General features: G+C 43.1%; 1 protein-coding gene across 1 annotated transcript in view; it reads left to right on the forward strand.

Annotated features, from left to right (window-relative positions):
* The window catches only part of LOC126185830 (dynein axonemal intermediate chain 3-like), a 181476-nt gene extending 178651 nt beyond the window's left edge, over window positions 1-2825 (forward strand). The window contains exon 6 of the mRNA XM_049928164.1: window positions 2461-2825. Within this exon, the coding sequence (XP_049784121.1) occupies window positions 2461-2825 (365 nt within the window). The remainder of the gene's footprint in view (window positions 1-2460) is intronic.
* The last annotated feature ends 19644 nt before the right edge of the window (window positions 2826-22469 follow it).

The raw sequence follows: 22469 nt of genomic DNA on the forward strand, positions 1-22469 counted from the left end.
GTGCCGATGTCTCCGATACGTTGCTGTGTTTGGCAGCTATTGTCTTTGCTTGTGGTACCGTCGTGAGGTACCGACTTTTGCATCTGACTTCGTTCTGTGCACGACACCACAGTTATCTTCAAAGTACACATTTTAGTATTATTAAAATCATTCTTGATATGACACTTTTTTAAGTGGTGATCTGAAATTACATTAAATTAGAAATTTGATTATATCCGACAATGATCAGTGAGTTAGGAAGTAAAGCAGATTTCCTGATTTCGTGGAAGGGAGGGAAGAAGGGGGACAAGGCAAGTATCCCTCCTTGCCACCCTCCCCCACTGGGCATGTCTTAAATACAGCATTGCAATTTCTCCGCAGATACTTTCAGAAATGAGTCCTGACTCTTGTAAATATTATTTCCGCTAATAAACACAAACATTTCCGAATGCTGATTTTGTATACTTTCATACATGTTTATTCACTCTCTCTCTCTCGTAGTCCGCCCCCGGTAGCTGAACGGTCAGCATGACGGATTGTCAGTCCTCTGGGCCCGGGTTCGGGGAATTTTCTCCGCCCAGGGACTGGGTGTTGTGATATCCTCGTCCTCATCCTCACCCTCATCGACTGCAGGTCGCCGAAGTGGCGTCAAATTGAAAGACCGGCACCCGTCGAATGGCCTCCCGACGGGGGGCCCTAGCCATACGATTAAAAAAAAAGAAAGAAAAAAACACTCTCTCGTACGCAGCGCTCGTATTTTCTAATTTCTCTTCCACTGTTGCTGCATCACTATCAGGTTCGGTAGCCTTCATTTCTTAAGCTAGTTTGTCAAGTGCTTGATTCCTTGTATCCTTACAGCATTCTGCTTGTCTGGGCGGTCCAACAAATATGTAACATCTTTCTAGAGTTCCAAGAACTCCACAGTCACGTCCTCTACAATGACACGATTGTTCGGCGCCTGCTCACGACGTTCACGCTTGAAAACTCACAGCACGACAGCGTCACAGACGACCAGATCTGGTCAGTAGACTGGACCGTCGAATGGGCGGCCACAACACTCGACAATCAGTCTGTCGGACGACAAGCTTATACCCGCCCCACCAAATCGGATCGCCTGTGGTGTCTTTATTACACTACTGGCCATTAAAATTGCTACACCACGGAGATAATGTGCTACAGACGCGAAATTTAACCGACAGGAAGAAGATGCTGTGATATGCAAATGATTAGCTTTTCAGAGCAGTCACACAAGGTTGGCGCTGGTGGCGACACCTACAACGTGCTGACATGAGGAAAGTTTCCAACCGATTTCTCATACACAAACAGGAGTTGACCGGCGTTGCCTGGTGACACGTTGTCGTGATGCCTCGTGTAAGGAGGAAAAATGCGTACCATCACGTTTCCGACTTTGATAAAGATCGGATTGTAGCCAATCGCGATTGCGGTTTATCGTATCGCGACAATGATGCTCGCATTGGTCGAGATTCAATGACTGTTAGCAGAATATGGAATCGGTGGGTTCAGGAAGGTAATACGGAACGCCGTGGTGGATCCCAACTGCCTCGTATCACTAGCAGTCGAGATGACAGCCATCTTATCCGCATGGCTGGAACGGATCGTGCACCCACGTCTCGATCCCTGAGTCAACAGATGAGGACGCTTGCAAGACAACAACCATCTGCAGGAACAGTTCGACAACTTTTGCAGCAGCATGGACTATCGGCTCGGAGACCATGGCTGCGGTTACCCTTGACGCTGAATCACAGACTCGAGCGCATGCGATGCTGTACTCAACGACGAACCTGGGTGCACGAATGGCAAAACGCCATTTTTTCGGATGAATCCAGGTTCGCATTGACGGCACTTTGAACGGTGGACGTTACATTTCAGATGTGTCACGACCCGTGGCTGTAACCTTCTTTCGATCCCTACGAAGCCCTACATTTCAGCAGGATAATGCACGACCGCATATTGCAAGTCCTGTACGGGCCTTTCTGGATACAGAAAATGTAGGACTGCTGCCCTGGCCAGCACATTCTCCAGATCTCTCACCAACTGAAAATGTCTGTTCAATGGTGGCCGAGCAACTGGCTCGTCACAATACGCCAGTCACTACTCGTGATGATCTGTGGTATCGTGTTGAAGCTGCATGGGCAGCTGTAACTGTACACGCCATCCAAGCTCTGTTTGCCTCAATGTCCAGGCGTATCAAGGCCGTTATTACGGCCAGAGGTGGTTGTTCTGGGTACTGATTTCTCAGGATCTATGCACCCAAATTGCGTGAAAATGTAATCACATGTCAGTTCTAGTATAATATATTTGTCCAATGAATACCCGTTTATCATCTGCATTTCTTCTTGGTTTAGCAATTTTAATGGCCAGTAGTGTACTACCTCTTCCCCCCTGTTTCTCGTTCATAAACACGACAGTGCTCTGACAGGTAATACCTTGTGTAGCACGGCTGTACGATGGACTGCGCAGAGCCGGGCGGGCAGCCGCTGCTGTGGCGGTGCAACACGGCGCCGGTGTCTTGGTGCGCGTGGTCCGTGCACCGGCCGTCGCTGCTGCTGGTGGCGCTGGCGGACGGCTCGCTGCAGGCTTGGCACCTGCGCGACAGCACGAGCGCGCCGGCCCTGGCGCAGAGCATCTCGGGCCGCGTGCTCAACACGGTCTGCCCGCACCACCTGCCCCTGGCCAGGGACGTGGTCGCCGTCGCGGACTACAACGGTTCGCTGCGCGTCTTCATCCTGCCACCCGGCTTCGCCTCCGACGTCTCGCACGGCAATGTCGAGAAGGAGCGCCTCAAGCTGCGGGAATTTGTCACAGTGAGCACTCCACAGTTCTGAACTTCCACCACTTTCTCATCGTGGTTTTCAAAGAGGCTGTCGGTCTCAAATTTAGATGAGGCAACCGTAATTCATTTACTTGAAGGGTGCGGCTCACATGCAGATTGCTGTGGTTATCAGAAACTACACTTCATTTAGTGTATAACCAGAGCTCCTGAGAGCCAGGACTGGGCCTCGAGGCACAATGTGTGATTGAGCCCCGTGTACAAACACAGCAACCCTGTGTTATTGTTATTTTACAGACGGTTTGACGTGATTTAAACATCTACATCTACATCTACAAGGATACTCTGCAAATCACATGCAAGTGCCTGGCAGAGGGTTCATGGAACCACCTTCACAATTCTCTATTATTCTAATCTTGTATAGCGCACGGAAAGAATGAAGACCTCTATCTTTCCGTACGAGCTCGGATTTCCCTTATTTTATTGTGGTGATCGTTCCTCCCTATGTAGGTCGGAGTGAACAAAATATTTTCGCATTCGGAGGAGAAAGTGGGCGGTTGGAATTTCGTGAGAAGATTTCGGCGCAAAGAAAAACGCTTTTCTTTTAATGATTTCCAGCCCAAATCCTGTATCATTTCTGTGACACCCTCTCCCATATTTCGCGATAATACAAAACGTGCTGCCTTTCTTTGAACTTTTTCGATGTACTCCGTCAGTTCTCTCTGGAAAGGATCCCACACGGTGCAGCAGTATTCTAAAAGAGGACAGACAAGTGTAGTGCAGGCAGTCTCTTTAGTAGGTCTGTTACATTTTCTAAGTGTCCTGCAGCCTTTGGTTAGCCTTCCCCACAAAATTTTTTATGTGTTCTTTCCAATTTAAGTTGTTCGTAATTGTAATATCTAGGTATTTAGTTGAATTTACGGCTTTTAGATTAGACTGATTTATAGCGTAACCGAAGTTTTACGAGTTCCTTTTAGCACTCATGTGGATGACCTCATACTTTTCGTTATTTAGGGTCAACTGCCACTTTTCGTACCATTCAGATATTTTTTCTAAATAATTTTGCAGTTTGTTTTGATTTTCTGATGACTTCATTAGTCGATAAACGACAGCGTCATCTGCAAACAACTGAAAAACTGGAGACATACAAAAATACGAGGGCTGTTTGGAAAGTAAGGAGCGCTAAGTCATGCAATGAAAACCACAGCGAAAATCCGGTGAAGTTTTCCACCGATATGTCGGGTGGTGTCTCTAGTATTTCCGTAGATAGCGTCAGGTCGCTATTCTCAGTTCTGAGCGCACAGTGAGCACGTAAAGAATCCTACATAAATAGTGTATCCCGCCAAGGATGGGTGCCTGCCGAAAAACTCCGCCTGATTTCATGCAACCCCACATAATTTAACTGCCATGCACTTCCTTCTTCATGACAGTTCTCGCCTGCACACTGCTTTGGCAATGAAGGCGCTCCTGCAGCTTTTTCGCTGGGAAGGGATCACCGGTTATACTGCCCGGACTCGGCTCCCTCTGATTGTCATCTCTGCTGAGATTAACCGCTGTCTACGAAGACAGCATTTTGGCACTGACAACGAGCTGCAGCCCAGCGTAGAAAATCGTCGGAAAACACAGGAGGCTGTCTTCTACGACGAGGGTATTGGAATGTTGGTACAACGCTACGACAGATGTCGAAGTCGGAGCAGTGACTAAGTAGTTGTGGTAGCGAAAGCTACGACGCCACGGCTTAGGTACCAGTTAAGTTGGCACTACGATACCGACACCGATGACAGCGCCCTGTAGCCGGCGCTGGAGAGCTCTACGAGCATCGCTACAGATTCTGCCGATTTCATCAGGTGCAGACATCCAGGAAACATCGCTTCAGCTTAGATTGCTATTGAGACTTTGCATCAGTTACGATGGGGCCACAACGTCGCACCTACGTGTCATCACCTAAAGTTATGTAATATGTTTACATATGTTTATACACTAGTAAAAGTGATGTAAACTCATACAGCAGTACCGACGTATATTACCTTTTCCTGCTCCTACCCATGCAGCAGTAGTGAAGTAGCTGTAAAATGTACCTAACTGTTTCAAATAAAACAATTTTGATTTTCACTGTGATTTCCATTTCGATCGTTCCTCACTTTCAGAATAAGCCTCGTAATACTCACCGTGAGGAAATATAGAATAATTATAATTTCTTATTAAAGAATAAATAGATATTCACAAATGCAATTTGCACTAAGGTATAATACGTTGCACAAGATACTGCCAGCGTAATTCGAGCGAACTAACGGTTGTTCATAGCGCAAAAAGTTGAATCGTGTAGCAGCGAACCTCTATTAACAGCGCTAAGCTTGGATGCATGTTGGATGCAGAGTTATCCGGTAATATACAGCCTGCAAACGTTCGGGGAAATTATACTGACTGGGACGCGTTATTGCCCCTGAAGAAATCGTGCAGAGCAGAAAGTCTTTACAGGGTGGGCCATAAATGAGGAAAAATATGTCCTGCAAATTGTCACACACTGAGCTACAAACATAAATTCGTTTTCCACATGTTCCTACGTCAATAAATGACAATGCAATTGAATGGTAAAAACCTGGAAATATGAAGTGGACTTTTGGGTGTTACTGTGCGCCGACATTTGCCAAGGGGACAGATCGGCAACAGGGAACAACATGCGAGTGTTGTAGGTAGTCCAGCCGCTCACGAGAAGGCGAAGCATGCGGCGTCAAGCGACGGTCTGCGAGACACTGCGAGCAATGACAAGGCCCACATCTATCTCGTACCGGTAACGCTGGCCGGTACTATGTGTCGTGGCTAGTTGGCATAGGGAAAGGAACGTGAGAGGGGCTCCACTACTGTACATGCGTGTTTTATAATTTGGTTTTTGTCTCCCTGACTTAGTTTTAAGAAACGAGTACATAGATGCAGAATACAAAATACAACTACACAGGTATGTGGCAGTTAATATAAACGAATACAATACAGCTGTACAAATCGAAACTAACATAGAAACAATGACCAGAACTGCAGTGGCGGTTTATAGGTACTGTTCGAAATGAAAGCCACGATGTGTGTGACAAAGATGAACTCTTCGCAGGAAGGATTGCTGCACACGATCCAATATGTCTGTATCTCTTTGCCTAATATCATAGGCATATTGTATTCTGCGTTGAAGAGTGTTCACATCAACAACCCCTCTTCCATAAATCACAGATTTCAGATGGCCCCACAAAAAGAAATCCAGTGGATTCAGGTCTGGCGATCTCGCTGGTCATGCTACAGCCCCCCCCCCCCCCCCCCCCGGCCGATCCATTTCGAAGGGAAGGCATTGCCCAGGTGGCGTAGCACTGTGCCGCTGAGCTGAAGTGAGCGGGGGCACTATCATGCATGTACCACAGGTTCATACGAGAGGCCAAACTAATGTCGTCCAACAATTCCGGTAACGTAGCATCCAGGAAACGCAGATACCGCTGTCCTGTAAGCCTTTGTGGCAGCACATGTGGCCCTATGAGATGGTGATCAATAATTCCACATCAGATATTGACACCGCATCGTTGTTGGTACCCTCGTATCACTGTGCTGTGGGGATTTTCTTCCACCCACTCGTGCCAATTATGCGAATGCAGTATACCCTCCTCCGTGACATAGGCTTCGTCGGTGAACAGTATTGTTCGTGAAAAAATGCTGGTCGTGGGTGTGACGCCGTAGGATAAAGTTGCAGAAGTCCAGCCTCCTCTGGTAGTAAAAAAAAATAGTTCAAATGGCTCTGAGCACTATGCGACTTAACTTCTGAGGTCATCAGTCGCCTAAAACTTAGAACTAATTAAACGTAACTAACCTAAGGACATCACACACATCCATGCCTGAGGCAGGATTCGAACCTGCTGCCGTAGCGGTCGCTCGGCTCCAGACTGCAGCGCCTAGAACCGCACGGCCACTCCGGCCGGCCCTCTGGTAGTCTTCTGGCAATAATGCCTGTACCTTCTGCATGCGAAAGGGATGGTAATGGTTTCTATGGAGTACTCGCATGACAGAAGATTGTGACATTCCAACCGCAGTGGCAAGAGACCTGGTGCTTATTGTTCGTTCCTCCGCAACAGTTTGTAATACTTTTTCTTCGTCATCCGCACTGTACGTCGACGGTCGGCCACCACTAAATCCTGGAGGTGCTACACATACACCATTCTACTTCAAGCGCCTGTCCACAGAGTAAAATGTTTTTTTCAGATGGAAGGCGCCAGCAAGGAAACCTCTCTTGATACAGTTGCCTTGCAACGTCAATGCTTCCATCTGCAAGCCCTTAGGTGAGGTGGATGTCAGCGTATTCATCGTCTGTGGAACCTGCCATGGTACTGTAGTAACTCTGCGACGCGGCTGTTAGCAGCTGTCGACACGGAGAGTATCGGGCAGAGTGAGCAGCGCACAGGTGTTGTAAACACGTCATGCACGCCGCGGTTTTACTTCCGCCGTTGACCACTCTTTCCGCTTACAGGACACACATTCCCTAACATGGCACTGTACACTCCGGTACCGCCGGCAACGTGTGATTCACAAGTTCTGATACAATTTCACATACATTACGATGGGGTATATTCTTTCTCGTATCTTTCAAACGCTGGCAGATACACGTTGGCTCATTGGTGTGTCATGTGTTGTATCTGTGGGTGAATGACATGTCATGATCGTGAGGCTCGTAGATATCTCGTTCAATGGTTAACAGGTGTCTTTGTTTTACGTACACAGCCGGCCGGAGTGGCCTAGCGGTTCTAGGCGCTAGAGTCCGGAACCGCGCGACCGCTACGGTCGCAGGTTCGAATCCTGCTTCGGGCATGGATGTGTGTGATGTCCTTAGGTTAGTTCTAAGTTCTAAGTTCTAGGGGACTGATGACCACAGCAGTTAAGTCCCATAGTGCTCAGAGCCATTTGAACCATTTTTACGTATACAGTACACCAAGGAGACCGAAATTAACAACGGTGCGTCGCGTGTTACGCTTAGCAGCATGCGGTCCTCGACATATTTTTCCTCATTTATGACTCACCCTGTATACAGTTGTATCAGAGTAGCTGTTCCTGCCCCAGAAGACCAACATAAACATTACTTATCAATAATACAGTGTCTGCAAATGCTTCATTTTCTATACAAAATCCAATGCTCATCTCTCAGAGTTTAGGTACTGTTGTTTCAGCTCTTGTTCTTACAGTGGAATCAATGAACTACTGAAGTTAGTTTCTTATTATAAGTCACAGAATACCTTCTTGAAATTTGTTTACTTAGTTTTCGGTATTAAAATATGTGACGTTGTTTTCCCACGTAAGTGCGGAAAGACAGGCTTCCTAATTACAGAACTGACACTTAAAGTTAAATCTCCTGTCTACAGTACGTAATTTTTTTCAGGGCATTTTGATCTGCATTCATATTTCACTTTTCCGCGCAAATTTTCTAGCAAAATTGGAGCAAACTGCAGTAGTTTCAGATTTAAATAACATTTCTAAATATATCTGAAATTTTGATAACATTAAATTAAAATAATTTCATTGAAAGAAAAGAGTTTGTAGTGTGTGATGCGCCATAGCTAAGATCGTGTTCTCAATTTCACACTCGCTTTTCAATTAAGTCCTTCCAGCACTTTTATTAGAATATGCAGTTTCCTTCATCCCTGTACAATTTCAAAACGACGTATTACTGGACATTGCTTTATTAAGAACAAAATTAAATCTAATGCCCTCTGTTAGTTCAGAAAAATAGAAATATCTATGATACACCTTGTAAAATGTTCTATCACAATCAACATAATTTGGAATGTAGTAAAACAAAAAATAGCCCTAAACCGTATCTCTAGTTTCCCCATTGCCGTTTTTAAAGAACTAACACACCAGTTGGATGAATCATGGTATTCAAAGGTTAAATATAAGGGGTGTCCAATAAGTAAGTTTCCCTGTTTTGTATACAAAAAAATTACACAAAAATTATCATGTTGAAATAATTTTACTGGCATTCTGCAATGCTTCTGCCAGTTTTCTGTATAGTCGCCATGTTTTTCCAAGCAGTGTTGGTACATGACACAAGTTTTTCCAAACCAGTGTAGTACCAGGTCGAGTGCTGTGCTCCTAACCAGCTGCTCACTGTTGATGTGACTTTGTCGTCGGTATTGGAATGCTTAGGTCCTAGTTGACCTTTGAGTTGGGTGAACACGTGAAAATCACTTGGGGCAGGATCTGATGAATATGGAAGATGCGGGAACACTTCCCAATTGAATATTCCGAGCTCCACGTGGGGTCTTTAGAGCTGTTTAAAAACGAGCATTCACATGAAGAAAGAGAACTTTGCGAGACGAAAGTCCAGGCCGTTTTCTTTTGATGGCAGCATAGAGATACTAAAGAAAATACAGTACCTCTCTGCATTCATTGTGATGTTCAAAATGGTTCAAATGGCTCTGAGCACTATGGGACTCAACTGCTGAGGTCATTAGTCCCCTAGAACTTAGAACTAGTTAAACCTAACTAACCTAAGGACATCACAAACATCCATGCCCGTGGCAGGATTCGAACCTGCGACCGCAGCGGTCGATTGTGATGTTTCGCGATAGATAGTAAACGAGCAAAATCCCCTGACTGTCTCAAAATTTGGATGCCATAAGTTTCCCTGCCAAATGTGTGAGCTTTGCCAATTTGGGGCACTTTCCCAAGGTTTCTTATACACCATGCGCTGACGTTTAACGGCAGGTTTTGTATGTCCGTCCTTGTAACTGGAGGTTTGAGGGACTTTGGCCGTTCACTTATGTAATAAAATGGAAAAACTATAGTCGTCCTCACGGTGTTATTTATAATATAGCTTCTAGTTTCGGTGCTTCAGTGCTGACGCTAAGGATGTTAACTCCACGGTTGGCGACACAACGTCGTCGTTACAGGTAGTCTGCGAAAACCAATTCATAGATGTTGGCCAATGATGAACCGTGTATACAGATGGAGTTAAACTCCTCAGCATCAGTTAAGGTCTGAAGGTGGTGCACTGAAGCACCGAAATTGGTAGCCATCTAATAAATAAGATCGCAAGAACGGCTGTAGGTGTTCCATTTTACTCTGAATTCGAGTGATGGACCCAGGTCTCATCCCCAGTGACAACCCCCTCTGAGTCCAACCGTTGCTGCTTGTCCACATCACTCAGCAAACATGGCATCCATCATACACAGACTTTTCGGTAGTGCAGATGGTCTGCCGGATCTTTGCGATGGATGAGTGTCGAATTGCAGCCCCAGGAGGTAGCCGCATTAGGATGTCAGTGGTAAAACAACGATCTTCCTTCACAATACTGCGAATTGCAATAATGACGTTATTACATGTTGTAGTAGTGGAGCTCCCTCTGCGCTGTTCGTCTTGCTCATCTCCCCGACCTTCCACAAGCGGTACGCGTCAACGTCGAATCAATTAATTGATCATACAACCTTCCCAATTGGAAGAGGTTAACTCCCTATGGATATCGACAGCGGATATTTGTTTTGCGAAAAAACGAATGACAAAGCGTAGCTCACAAGCGCACACACTTTGTAGTGGTAACTCCATGGTTGTTGGCAGCATACTGGCAAGATGCTCCGGTATGCATCGTAAGCCGGTGTCAGCGCTGTCAACACATAACCAGTCGAACTGGCCAGCCCTCGCATGTCACGAGCACAGTTTATTTTGCGGAAAAGTAAAAAATAAACTAGGTAAACTTACTTACTGGCCGAGCCTCACACACCGAGTCTAACAGTACCATAACGCTTTCGTGGAGAAGGAGAGTGAAAGAAGAGCAGTAAATATTGGTTTGATAAGTAATGATGAAGACAATAGTTAGGGACGCAAGACCACCACAGCTAGGGAACTGGATGATAGCTCGACGGGGCTGATACGGCAAGAGAGCAAACTGGTAAGACTAATGAAGTTACAAGTTCGACTTCGGATGCTACTCAGTAATTCATTAGTGTAAAATATAAGTAAGTGTAATTTACATTTATTTTTTAAACTAGTTTCATTTATTTTCACTTCACTTTCGAAAAAGGCTAAACATTATATTGATTCGTACATTGAAGAAATGTCTGGTGCCGGCCGCGGTGGCCGAGCGGTTCTAGGCGCTTCAGTCCGGAACCGCGCGACCGCTGCGGTTGCAGGTTCGAATCCTGCCTCGAGCATGGATGTGTGTGATGTCCTTAGATTAGTTAGGTTTAAGTAGTTCTAAGTTCTAGGGGACTGTTGACCTCAGATGTTAAGTCCCATAGTGCTCAGAGCCCTTTGAACCACTTGAAATGTCTGGTGCCGATGCCCACAAATGTCAGTAAACAGACATCAATACCGTTGCATGTAAACCGCGACGAATCGTGCAACAGGTAACATACAACCTGTTTGTCCTAACACTATTAATGGCGCTTTGCGAGCCTTTCGTTCAGCAAATGTTTGAATTACAGTATAAAAGTGTAGTTGCGTTGCCGAATTACATTCAGTTGCCGAGGTCCTCAGATCTGCGACGCCCTGTTATTGCACAGTTATCTGAGATAATTTTCTAATACGAGCCAGAGTGCTGAAAGTCCTTCCTGCTTCATCTATAGTCACTGGAAGAGTGTAAAAGATGTACATAGCTACACATATATGCGAGAATAAGCTTGAAATCTGAAGTTCGTGCGTTATTCGAGATGAAAATAGCTCCAGTATAATGAATTCACAGTTTGAACTCTGAATAGTTTGCAAATATTTATTTTCTTCTCGTAAATCTATTGTAACATCATTGATAAATAACTCGAATGCCTCAGCGACCTAATCGTGAGTAATCTTTGAGTAAATAAATCAAAATCTCTGATCGTTGCCGAAGCGCAGGCACGTTCAAAATATTCATCTTTGTGTATTTCCATAAAAATTCATATGTTTTTCAAGTTAGTCAGCAGATTGTCAACAACGACATAAAAACATTTATTTTAAATAAATCTTCAGAATTCAATCTGTCGCATCTTTCCTGGACTAGATTAGATTAGTTTTTCGTTCCATAGATCCGTGCTGAGGAGATCCTTGTGGATGTGGAACATGTCAAATATTTTTTTAAAGCTGAAATAACAATACTAATGGTATGAATATATACAATACATCATTTGTTCCTATTAAAAAATTCTTCAATTGAGCCGCGAGGGATTAGCCGAGCGCTCTAGGGCGTTGCAGCCATGGACTGTGCGGCTGGTCCCGGCGGAGGTTCGAGTCCTCCCTCGGGCATGGATGTGTGTGTTTGTCCTTACGATAATTTAGGTTAAGTAGTGTTTAAGCTTGGGGACTGATGACCTTAGCTATTAAGTCCCATAAGATTTCACACACATTTTTTCTTCAATTGAGTAGAAGGAGTTGGCCACTAGTAAGTCTTTCAGGCTCCTTTTAAACTGATCTTTATTTGTAACTAAATTTTTTATGTTTGCTGGAAAATTATTGAAGATGAGTGTTCCTGAGTAGTGGACCCCTTTTTGAACTAAAGTAAGTGCTTTTAAGTCCTTGTGCAGATCATTTTTGTTCCTGGTATTGTATGTATGAACTGAGCTGCTTGTTGGAAAAAGAGATATATTATTTAGGACAAATTTCATTAAGGAGTAAATAAACTGAGAGGCAGTAGTTAGTATATCCAGTTCTTTGAAGAGGTTTCTGCAGGACGTCCGTGAATTCACTCCACAAATAATACGTATTACACGCTTTTGGACTCTGAAAACTTTTGTTTGACGTGAAGAGTTACCCCAAAATATTATACCATATGACATTATGGAATGAAAGTAGGCAAAGTATGCAAGCTTTGTCATTTTTATGTCGCCTATGCCTGCTAACACTCGAATTGCAAATACAGATTTGTTAAGGCGTTTCTGCAGTTCTGTGGTGTGCTCCTCCCAACTGAATTTATTATCAAGTTGTAATCCCAGGAATTTAAGACTGTCAACCTCTTCTATCTGCTCTTCTTCATACTTTATGCATATGTTGGGTGGAAACCTCTTACAGGTTCTGAATTGCATGTAGTGAGTTTTTTCGAAGTTTAATGTCAGTGAGTTGGCTTTAAACGATTTATTAATACCCATGAAAATATCATTAGCAGATCTTTCTAGAACTACACTCAACATACTATTTATTGTAATACTTGTGTCATCTGCAAACAAAACGAACCCTGCTTCTGGCAGTGTAACTGATGAGAGATCATTAATGTACACAAGAAAAAGCAATGGCCCTAAGATGGATCCTTGTGGGACACCATATGTAATTTCTTCCCATTCTGATGATGACTGATGACTTAATGCACTAGTCCCTTGCACTGACACCCTTTGTTTCCTGTTAGCAAGATATGACTTGAACCATTTTTCAGCACTGCCTGTGACACCATAGAATTCTAATTTATTTAAAAGGATGTTGTGGTTCACACAATCAAATGCCTTTGACAAATCACAGAGTTTACCTGCTGCTTGTAATTTGTTATTTAATGAATTAAGTACATTTTCACTGTAGGTGTAAATAGCCTTCTCGATATCAGAACCCTTCAGAAATCCAAACTGTGTTCTTGATGGTCAGATGGTTGAGAAGCCTGTACATTACATTTTATAAAATTTTTAAGAAAGCTGGCAAAACTGAAATCAGTCTGTAGTTTGATAGTATCTCTTTATCCCATTTCTTGAATGTTGTTACTGTGGTCTTCAGTCCTGAGACTGGCTTGAAATCTGCAAATTTTAGCCAGTCAGGAAATGTCCCAATTATAATTGACTGGTTACACAAGTAACTTAGAATTGCACTAAACTCACAAGAACATGCCTTAATTAACTTTGTTGATATTTCATTGTAGCCACTAGAATGCTTTGTTTTTAAAAATTTTATTATGGAAGTTATTTCTTTTGGTGAAGTGAGTGACATATTCATGTACCTGAAGCTGTTTGTAAAGGCTAGTTTCAGATATTCAAGGGCATTATTTACTGATCCTGACAATCCCATTCTATCAGTAACGGATATAAAGTACTTGTTATATAGATTTGCCAAAGTACTTGTTATATAGATTTGCCACATTATGCCCGTCGGTTACTAATGTGTCATCTACCCTTAATGCTATTTGCTCCCGTTCCTTTCTGGTTCTGCCAGTCTTCTCTTTCACTATATCCCATGTTGTTTTTATTTTGTTCCCTGACATTGCTGTCTTCTTCTCGTAGTGCATTTGTTTAGATGTGTGAATTACTTTTTTAAATATTTTACAGTAGTCCTTGTATTTAGCTAAATCATCAGCATTGGAGCTTTTCTTTGTCGACAGATACATTTTCCTTTTTGTCTTACAGGAAATCTTTATTCCTTGTGTAATCCATGGTTTTACTATAGACTTCTGTTTAATTTGAGTAACTTTTAGAGGAAAATAGTTTTCAAACATGGCACTGACATTGTTCATGAATGTGATATATTTTTCATTCATGTCATGAGCACTATAAACACCTTTCCAGTTCATATCTTGAGCAACTTTCTAAAACACTCAATTTTTGGTTGATTGACTACTCTCCTGTACTCAGATTTAGCAGCCTTGATAATCTGCTTAGCGTTTACATCTAAAACAAGGAGCTGCATGTCATGGTCTGATAGTCCATTTATTACAGGTTTTATGATATGATTTTGTTTCTTTGATTTGTCTATAAAAATGTTATCAGTGGCTGTCCTTGAGGATTTAGTGATCCTAGTTGGAAAGTTTACAGTGTGAGTTAGATTGAAAGACAACATTACTAACGGCAATAAATGTTTACTGGAAGATTACATTAGAAAATCTGTATTAAAGTCACCAGCAATCAAAATTTCTTTGTTTCTTCCTATTAAATAACCCCAAAGAGCTTCTAGATGATTTATGAATAGATTATAATTTCTTGCAGGTGCTCGGTAAATAGTTACTATTATATAGGATCTGTTATGGAACTCTACTTCTGTTGCACATGCTTCTATATGCTGCTCTAAGCAGAATTTATTAATGTCAATGTTCTTGAATTTATGGCATTTTTAATAAATGTGGCAACTCCTCCTCCATCCATATCCACTCTGCAGAAGTAGAAAGCTAGCTTAAATACTGAAATGTCTAACATATCTATACCAGTGGTCACTTGATGTTCAGAGAGGCAAATTATATCAATTTGGTTAGAAGAATTCATTTCATCAATACAAATGAGTAGTTCATCAACTTTATTTCTGAGTCCCGGAATGTTCTGGTGTAATAAAGATAACTGATACTGCATACTAATGGGTTTATAACTGCTTTGGCGAAGATGAACTGGCAGTTTCTGATTACTTTCTGTTAAACATTGTTTAAATGGAGGCTCTATGCTAAAATCTGACTCCTGTTCATCTGTTCCCCAAACTGAGTATGTCTGCCAATCTCTTTTAAAACTCGTTTTCTTTCCCCCTTCCCTATCCTAAAAAAGGCATCCCTCTGGCACCTGTGTCCACTGGTGTTTTACCATTTGTGACAGTGTCTCCCCTTAAGTTTCCTACAATCAACCCAGACAGTTTTCCCTTCCCTTTCCCATTGAGGTGAAGGGCATGCCTAGTGTAGTCCCACCTATCGATAGCATCCACAGGAATCAAACCAATATGGGACTCTATATCCGTCCTAAGCAGCCACTCCCAACTTCAAGTTCACCCTCCCGACGGAAGAGTTCAAATGAGGCGATCATGGCGTCTCAAAACGGACACAAATCCCACACTCGTATGCTTCGTTGCTGATGCTATCTTCACCAGGCTACTCTCTATGGAATATTCAGAGTCGCTGTCAATGCTATTTCCCGGACCACCCACTATAACCACGGCTTCCTCCTTTGTGCAATCCTTGCATAAAGAACCTACATCCTCTGTTACCTGACCCAGATCTGCACTAGGCTTGAAAAAGTTTGTGACCAGGTACTCTGAACCTAGATTTTCCTGCAGTAGTTGGCCAACACCTCTACCATGGGAGCTACCTAACAACAGAACTTTCTTTCTCTTTACAAATTTCCCTATCTTTTCCAAGTCCTTGAAAGCTTGTTGTGCCCTTTCTACATCTTCAGCTACACGAGGCTCATCCGATTCTGACTGAGGCAACAGGTCAAATCTATTTTGAAGATTTATGACAAAGCTGTCTGATGCTCTCCTTCACCTGTTCTCCCTATTACCTGTAGCCACTTCTCACCTCTGTTCACCCTTCTCCCTCTTTAACCTGTCCAGATCCTCCCTTGCCTTGTCTAGTTCAGCTTGAAGAACTGCAATTTTCCCGTCCTGTTCCAGTATTTTCCTATCTCTACTGTAGATCCTACAATACCACTGGTGAGCCTCATTTAAGTACCCATTTTCCACGCCACTACATTCGCCCCAATGAAAGAAACTACAGCACCCATCACATCACACCCCGGACCTAACGATCGTACGGCATTTCACACACTTCTCACTGATGGTAAAAACAGAAATCGTATAAACTAATTTAAGTACTGACTAAAACGTAAACGAAGGACCCTAGAAACTATTCAGGCAGATATAAATAAATTGAAAGAGTACTGAACAAAAAAACTAGTGCGTACATATAAGTTTAAGTCACTGTTTACTTACCATACGCGCGCGTGAAATTAAGCCCAAAATCAGTGCTATAGGCGCGAGAAGGAAAATAAATTTCTTACCCCAGTTTATCTTCTTTAACACTTCACTAACATTTCCACTAATGTAACAACACTTATATTATATTTATACCAACTGGAAACGTTTACCTATAAGTTTAATTCACTGCTTACTTACGATTCGCGCGCGTGAAATTAGGCCTAGGATTCGTGCTACAGGCGCGAGAAGGAAAATACGCTTCTTACCCCGTTTAATCTTATTTTATACTTCATTAACACCTCCACTAATTTAACAACACTTAGATTATATTTATAACAACTGTAAATGTTTAAAAACAGCTTAATAACAATGCTTTTATAATTATTTATTGCAGCAAATACTCGAAGAGTTCCCGTCGGCGCAGTGCTCTACAGACAACGCAACGTCTGTAGCTGCTCTACTCGTCAGGTGTCAATATGAAACGATTTTCACTTCTTAGTGCGCACCTCGGGAAATTCAGAATCGGTATTAATTGCACTGACAACAACTTACATTCAGGGAAAATAGTGCCCCAATTTTCGCGAAGATATTTTAAATCATTTAATAAAGTCTCAAAATATTTCCGTCAACATCTATGGTAGTATTTCGAGCTTTGAATAATTTGTTTCTGTAGTCAGTAGTACCAACAACTTTAGCCAAATGTGTGTCATGATTAAGCACTTGAATATCTCACATAATGCCAAACAGGCCGGGCCATAGGAAGTGTTTCAGCTGGCAAATTTAACTTACTGTGAGTTTCAACAGCTGGGATAATGTTCTTTTGTTTGTTATACGATACATAATTTATTTTACAGTAGCAGCCTGATGTCTGCCAATTGAGCGCCTTTGAGGGACTTGCCCCCCCCCCCCCCCCCCGAGTCTTGGGCTCCGGGGATTTAGTGCCCCCCTCCACCGCTCTCTCACGTCGAGCTTGTGTGTAACTCACACGCACGACAAGTACTGTGTACGAGAAACCCTCACAGAGTAGAATCCATGCATTAGACGTAATCTAGCCTAGTCGTCAACAGGGAGGAATTAAGGTAATTCACAATACGAGCCCACACAGAAAATAAAAGGGAGGAACGCGACTTCGTCGAGCAGAATAATACTTCCCAAATGTGAGTCCGTCCTCCGCAGGCTGGAGCAGGTCGATGTCGGATGGGTAGCGGGCACTTATTGACATTCAGCAGCTGCTTGCAGTTTATTGGCCGAAGCTCGGGGCACGTCCCGCTAGTGGCACCGATGTCTGCCAGCGCCACACTTCTGATTGCGAGCCATGCTCATCGGTAGCGGGGCGAGGCTACATGTCACTTGATCTGTCACATACAGCACAAATAAACACTGGAAAGTTGAAAGCTGTGACCGCCTGCCTAGTGCGCCCCTCCCTCCACCCACACCCCAATCTCCTGCTTCGTTTTAAATGTACTTTGATCTGCATCTGGATCTACATCTACGTGATTACTCTGCAATTCGCAATTAAGTGCCTGACAGAGTGTTCTTCGAACTACCTTTGAGCTACTTCTCTATCGTTCCACTCTCGATAAGCGCGCGGGAAAAACGAACACTTAAACCTTTCCGTGCGAGCTCTGATTTCTCTTATTTTATTATGATGATTATTTCTGCATATGTACGAGCGCCAACAAAATATTTTCACACTCTGTGCAGAAAGCTGACGATTGAAATTTCGTGAGAAGGTCCTACCGCAGCGAAACATGCCTTTGTTTTTATGACTGTCACTCCCTATTCGTGTATCATATCCGTGGCTCTCTCTCCCCTGTTTCGCGAAAATGCAAAATGAGCTGCACTTCTTTGAACTTTTTCGATATCCTCTGTCAGTTCTGTCTGATGCAGATCCAACACAGCACAGCATTACTCCAGAATCAGTCAAACTTATAACGTTATCTATGTGACTGGTCCAGTTTAAGTTGTTCGTAATTGTAATTGCGCTGCTGCTACCGTCGCAGGTTCGAATCCTGCCTCGGACATGGATGTGTGTGATGTCCTTAGGTTAGTTAGGTAGTTAGGTTTAAGTAGTTCTAAGTCAAGGGGACTGATGACCTCAGATGTTAAGTCCCATAGTGCTTTGAGCCATTTGATTTGTAACTGTAATTCCTAGGTAATAATTTGTGTGATTTATCGTCTAACTGAAATTTAGTGGATTATTTTCAGTGACTTCACACTTTTCATGATTTAAAGTCAATTACCATATTTATCACTATACAAGTAACTGTCTAGTGATTCGTTTTGATCGTCTGATGAGATGAGAAATGTCGTGTGACTAGGGCCTCCCGTCGAGCAGACAGTCGTTCGCCATGTGCAAGTCTTTCGATCTGACGCCACTTCGGCGACTTGCGCGTCGATGGGAATGAAATAATGATGATTAGGACAACATAACACACAGTCCCTGAGCGGAGAAAATCTCCGACCCAGCCGGGGATCGAACCCGGGCCCTTAAGATTGACATTCAGTAGCGCTGACCACATTTTTTTTTTTTTTTTTTTTGTAATCCCATTTTTTTCGTTTTCGTTCGTTTCATCTGCTCGGTGCGGACGTCGCAAGACACCCGTTTCAGTTCGTTATTGATCCATGAACTGTTTTATTTATTTATTTATTTATTTATTTATTACAGAGGGCAGCTAACCCTCTGACCGAACACGCTGAGTTACCGTGCCGGCAAGCTACCGGGGTCGGACGATCGTCTCATGATTTTACAAGACGGTAAATGAAAGCATCATCTGCAAATAATCTACGAGGGATGCTCATATTGTCTCCTAAATCGTTTATGCAGATCAGGAACAGCTGAGGGCCCGTAACACTTTCTTGTGTAACGTCAGATATTACTTTTGTTTTACTCGATCACTTTCCGTCAATGATACCAACGGCGACGTTTCTGAGAGGAAATCACGAACCCAGTCATACAACTGAGACGATACTCCACAGGCACGCTTGTGAGGAACAGTGTCAAAAACCTTCTGGAAATCTAAAAATATTTAATCAATCTCACGTCCGCTGTCGATAGCACTAATTACTTCTTGAGCTTAAAGAGCTACCTGTGCTTCAAGGTCGATATGTTCTGAATCCGTGTTGGCTATTTGTTAATAAATCGTTTTCATCGAGGTGATTCACAATGTTAGAGCACAGTATATGTTCCATTATCCTACTGCAAACCGACGTTAGTGATATGGGTCTGTAATTCAGTGGATTACTACTATTTTCTTTCTTGGGTATTAGCGTGACTTTACAACTTTCTAGTCCTTGGGTTCGGATCTTTCTACCAGCGAGCGGTTGTATACGATTACTAAGTACGGAGCAATTTGATCAGCGTACTCTGACAGGAACCTGACTGGTATACATTCTGGACAAGAACCCTTGCTTTCTTAATTTTTTAAGCTGTTTCGCTACACCGAGGGTATCTACTTCTAAGTTATCATATTGGTGGTTGTTCTTGATTCGAATTCTGGAATATTTACTTCGTCTTCATTTGTGAAGGAATTTCGGAAAACCGTTTTAGTGGCACTGCCGTCAATAAAATCACCATTGTTATGGCGCAGGGAGGGTGTTGATTGCCTCTTGCCGCTTGAGTACTTTACATACGACCAGAACCTCTTTGGATTTCCTGCCATATTTCGAGGCAGAGTTTCGATGTGGAAACTGTTAAAAGCATTTCTCTCGCATTGAAGTTCGCGCGAAATTCCGAGATTCTGTAAAACTTCGCAAATATTCAGGATTTTGCGTTCTTTTAATTTTGGCATACTTTCCTCGTTGCTTCTGCGATAGTGTTCTGACCTGTTTTGTATACCATGGTGGATCAGTAGCAACTGTTATTAATTTATTTGGTATATATCTCTCAACTGCTGTCCCTATTATTTCTTTAAATTTAAACCACATCTGGTTTACGATTACAAAGTCATACTGGAAGGACTGGAGACTGTCTCTTAGAAAGGTGACAAGCGAATTTTATCTGCTTTTTTTCAGTAGATATATATTGTGTTTATTTTTGGTGGGTATGGATGTTACGATATTCAGTCTAGCTACAACCACTATGTGGTCACTAATCCCTGTATCCGTTACGATGCTCCCTATTTGGTCAGGGTTATTTGTTACTGAGAGGTCAAGAATGTTTTCATAACCATTTACTCTTTGAGTGGGCTCCCGAGCTAGTTCACCAAAATGATTTTCTGGGAGGGCATTCAGTACGATTTCGGACGACGTTTCATGCCTACCACCGGCTTTAAATATGTGTTTTCACCAACATATCGATTGAAGTCGACACCAACTAAAATTGTATGAGTGGGGAGCCTTTTTGATCATCCGTCATATTAATTCAAATTATACTAGGATTAACATTAAGTGAACTTTCCGTCGCTGCTTGTAAGAACATAACAATATTAAGTAGGATACACTTCCTCCGTCGCATGGAATCCCTGATGCGCTGATGCACCCCTGGAGAATGGCGTATTGTATCACAGCCGTCCACAATAAGAGCACGAAGAGTCTCTACATTTGGTACCGGGGTTGCGTAGACAAGAGCTTTCAAATGCCCCCATAAATGAAAGTCAAGAGGGCTGAGCTCAGGAGAGCGTGGAGGCCATGGAATTGGTCCGCCTCTACCAATCCATCGGTCACCGAATCTGTTGTTGAGAAGCGTACGAACACTTCGACTGAAATGTGCAGGAGCTCCATCGTGCATGAACCACATGTTGTGTCGTACTTGTAAAGGCACATGTTCTAGCAGCACAGGTAGAGTATCCCGTATGAAATCATGGCAGTGAATCGAGGAAGTACAGTACATACTGACGAAACTAAAATGAGCTCTAACATGGAAATTAAGCGTTTCCGGACACATGTCCACATAACATCTTTTCTTTATTTGTGTGTGAGGAATGTTTCCTGAAAGTTTGGCCGTACCTTTTTGTAACATCCTGTATAGGCAAGGTTGGTTGGTTGGTTTGGGGAAGGAGACCAGACAGCGTGGTCATCGGTCTCATCGGATTAGGGAAGGATTGGGAAAGTCGGCCGTGCCCTTTCAGAGGAACCATCCCGGCATTTGCCTGGAGTGATTTAGGGAAATCACGGAAAACCTAAATCAGGATGGCCGGACGCGGGATTGAACCGTCGTCCTCCCGAATGCGAGTCCAGTGTCTAACCACTGCGCCACCCCGCTCGGTGTATAGGCAAGGACCTGGTTGTTTGTTTTTTACATTTTAATTCTTCCCGACCGATATCTATCATCACCGGTCTTGTATTTTTATGGCCTCACTTAATTTTTTGCGGATGGTGTAATTTTAACTGGTTTCCATCACGTCCTCGTATGGGTATGAATCAGGCTCAGCACAGAGTACATAAAAATAAAAAATAATAATGTCGTTTATAGGCTACACAAAAGCTTTCGCCTTGAGTACAAAACTTCCTAATGTTCTGCAAAATTATAAATATTTCGTCACGAACTGTCGTTCATCTTTTTAGGCAATCGTCAGGTGACTACTGAATGACGCAAACAGAAAAAAAAATTACGTGTGGTTACAAAGATATTACCATGTCATAACCACACTCAAGTGCAAATCCGAAAGTAGGGTCTCAATGAAATATAACACCTATCATTGAAGTACATTCATTACGAACACCAGTATGTAGCCAGAGTAGAACTGACTCCTGGATGGAGAGTGCAGCTATATACACACATCAAAAATTTTGCATCACTCGGTTCCCAGAACTCCTGAAGATAGACGTTGACTGTGGAATTGTATCACAGACACAGTCTCTTTGTCTGTTCAGAGATGTCACTAAACCTGCCCAAAGATGTAAACAACCATGCATGAGCAGCGCCTATTACACGGAGGGGATCCTACAGCCGATCAGTTCCAGTCATTCCACCAGGAAGGAGGTACACGGCTCGTGTTTGTAGTTCAACCATGCCTAGACGGTCAATGCCGCAATTCGGTCGCGTCCGCTTTGTTGCTTCGTGCCAGGGAGGGCTCTCAACAAGGGAAGTGTCTCGGAGTGAACCAAACCGATGTTGTTCGGAAATAGAGGAGATAAAGAGAGAGAGGAACTGTCGATGACATGCCTCGCTCAGGCCGCTCAAGGGCTA

Source organism: Schistocerca cancellata, chromosome 1 (genome assembly GCF_023864275.1).
Source record: "Schistocerca cancellata isolate TAMUIC-IGC-003103 chromosome 1, iqSchCanc2.1, whole genome shotgun sequence".
NCBI lineage: Eukaryota > Metazoa > Arthropoda > Insecta > Orthoptera > Acrididae > Schistocerca > Schistocerca cancellata.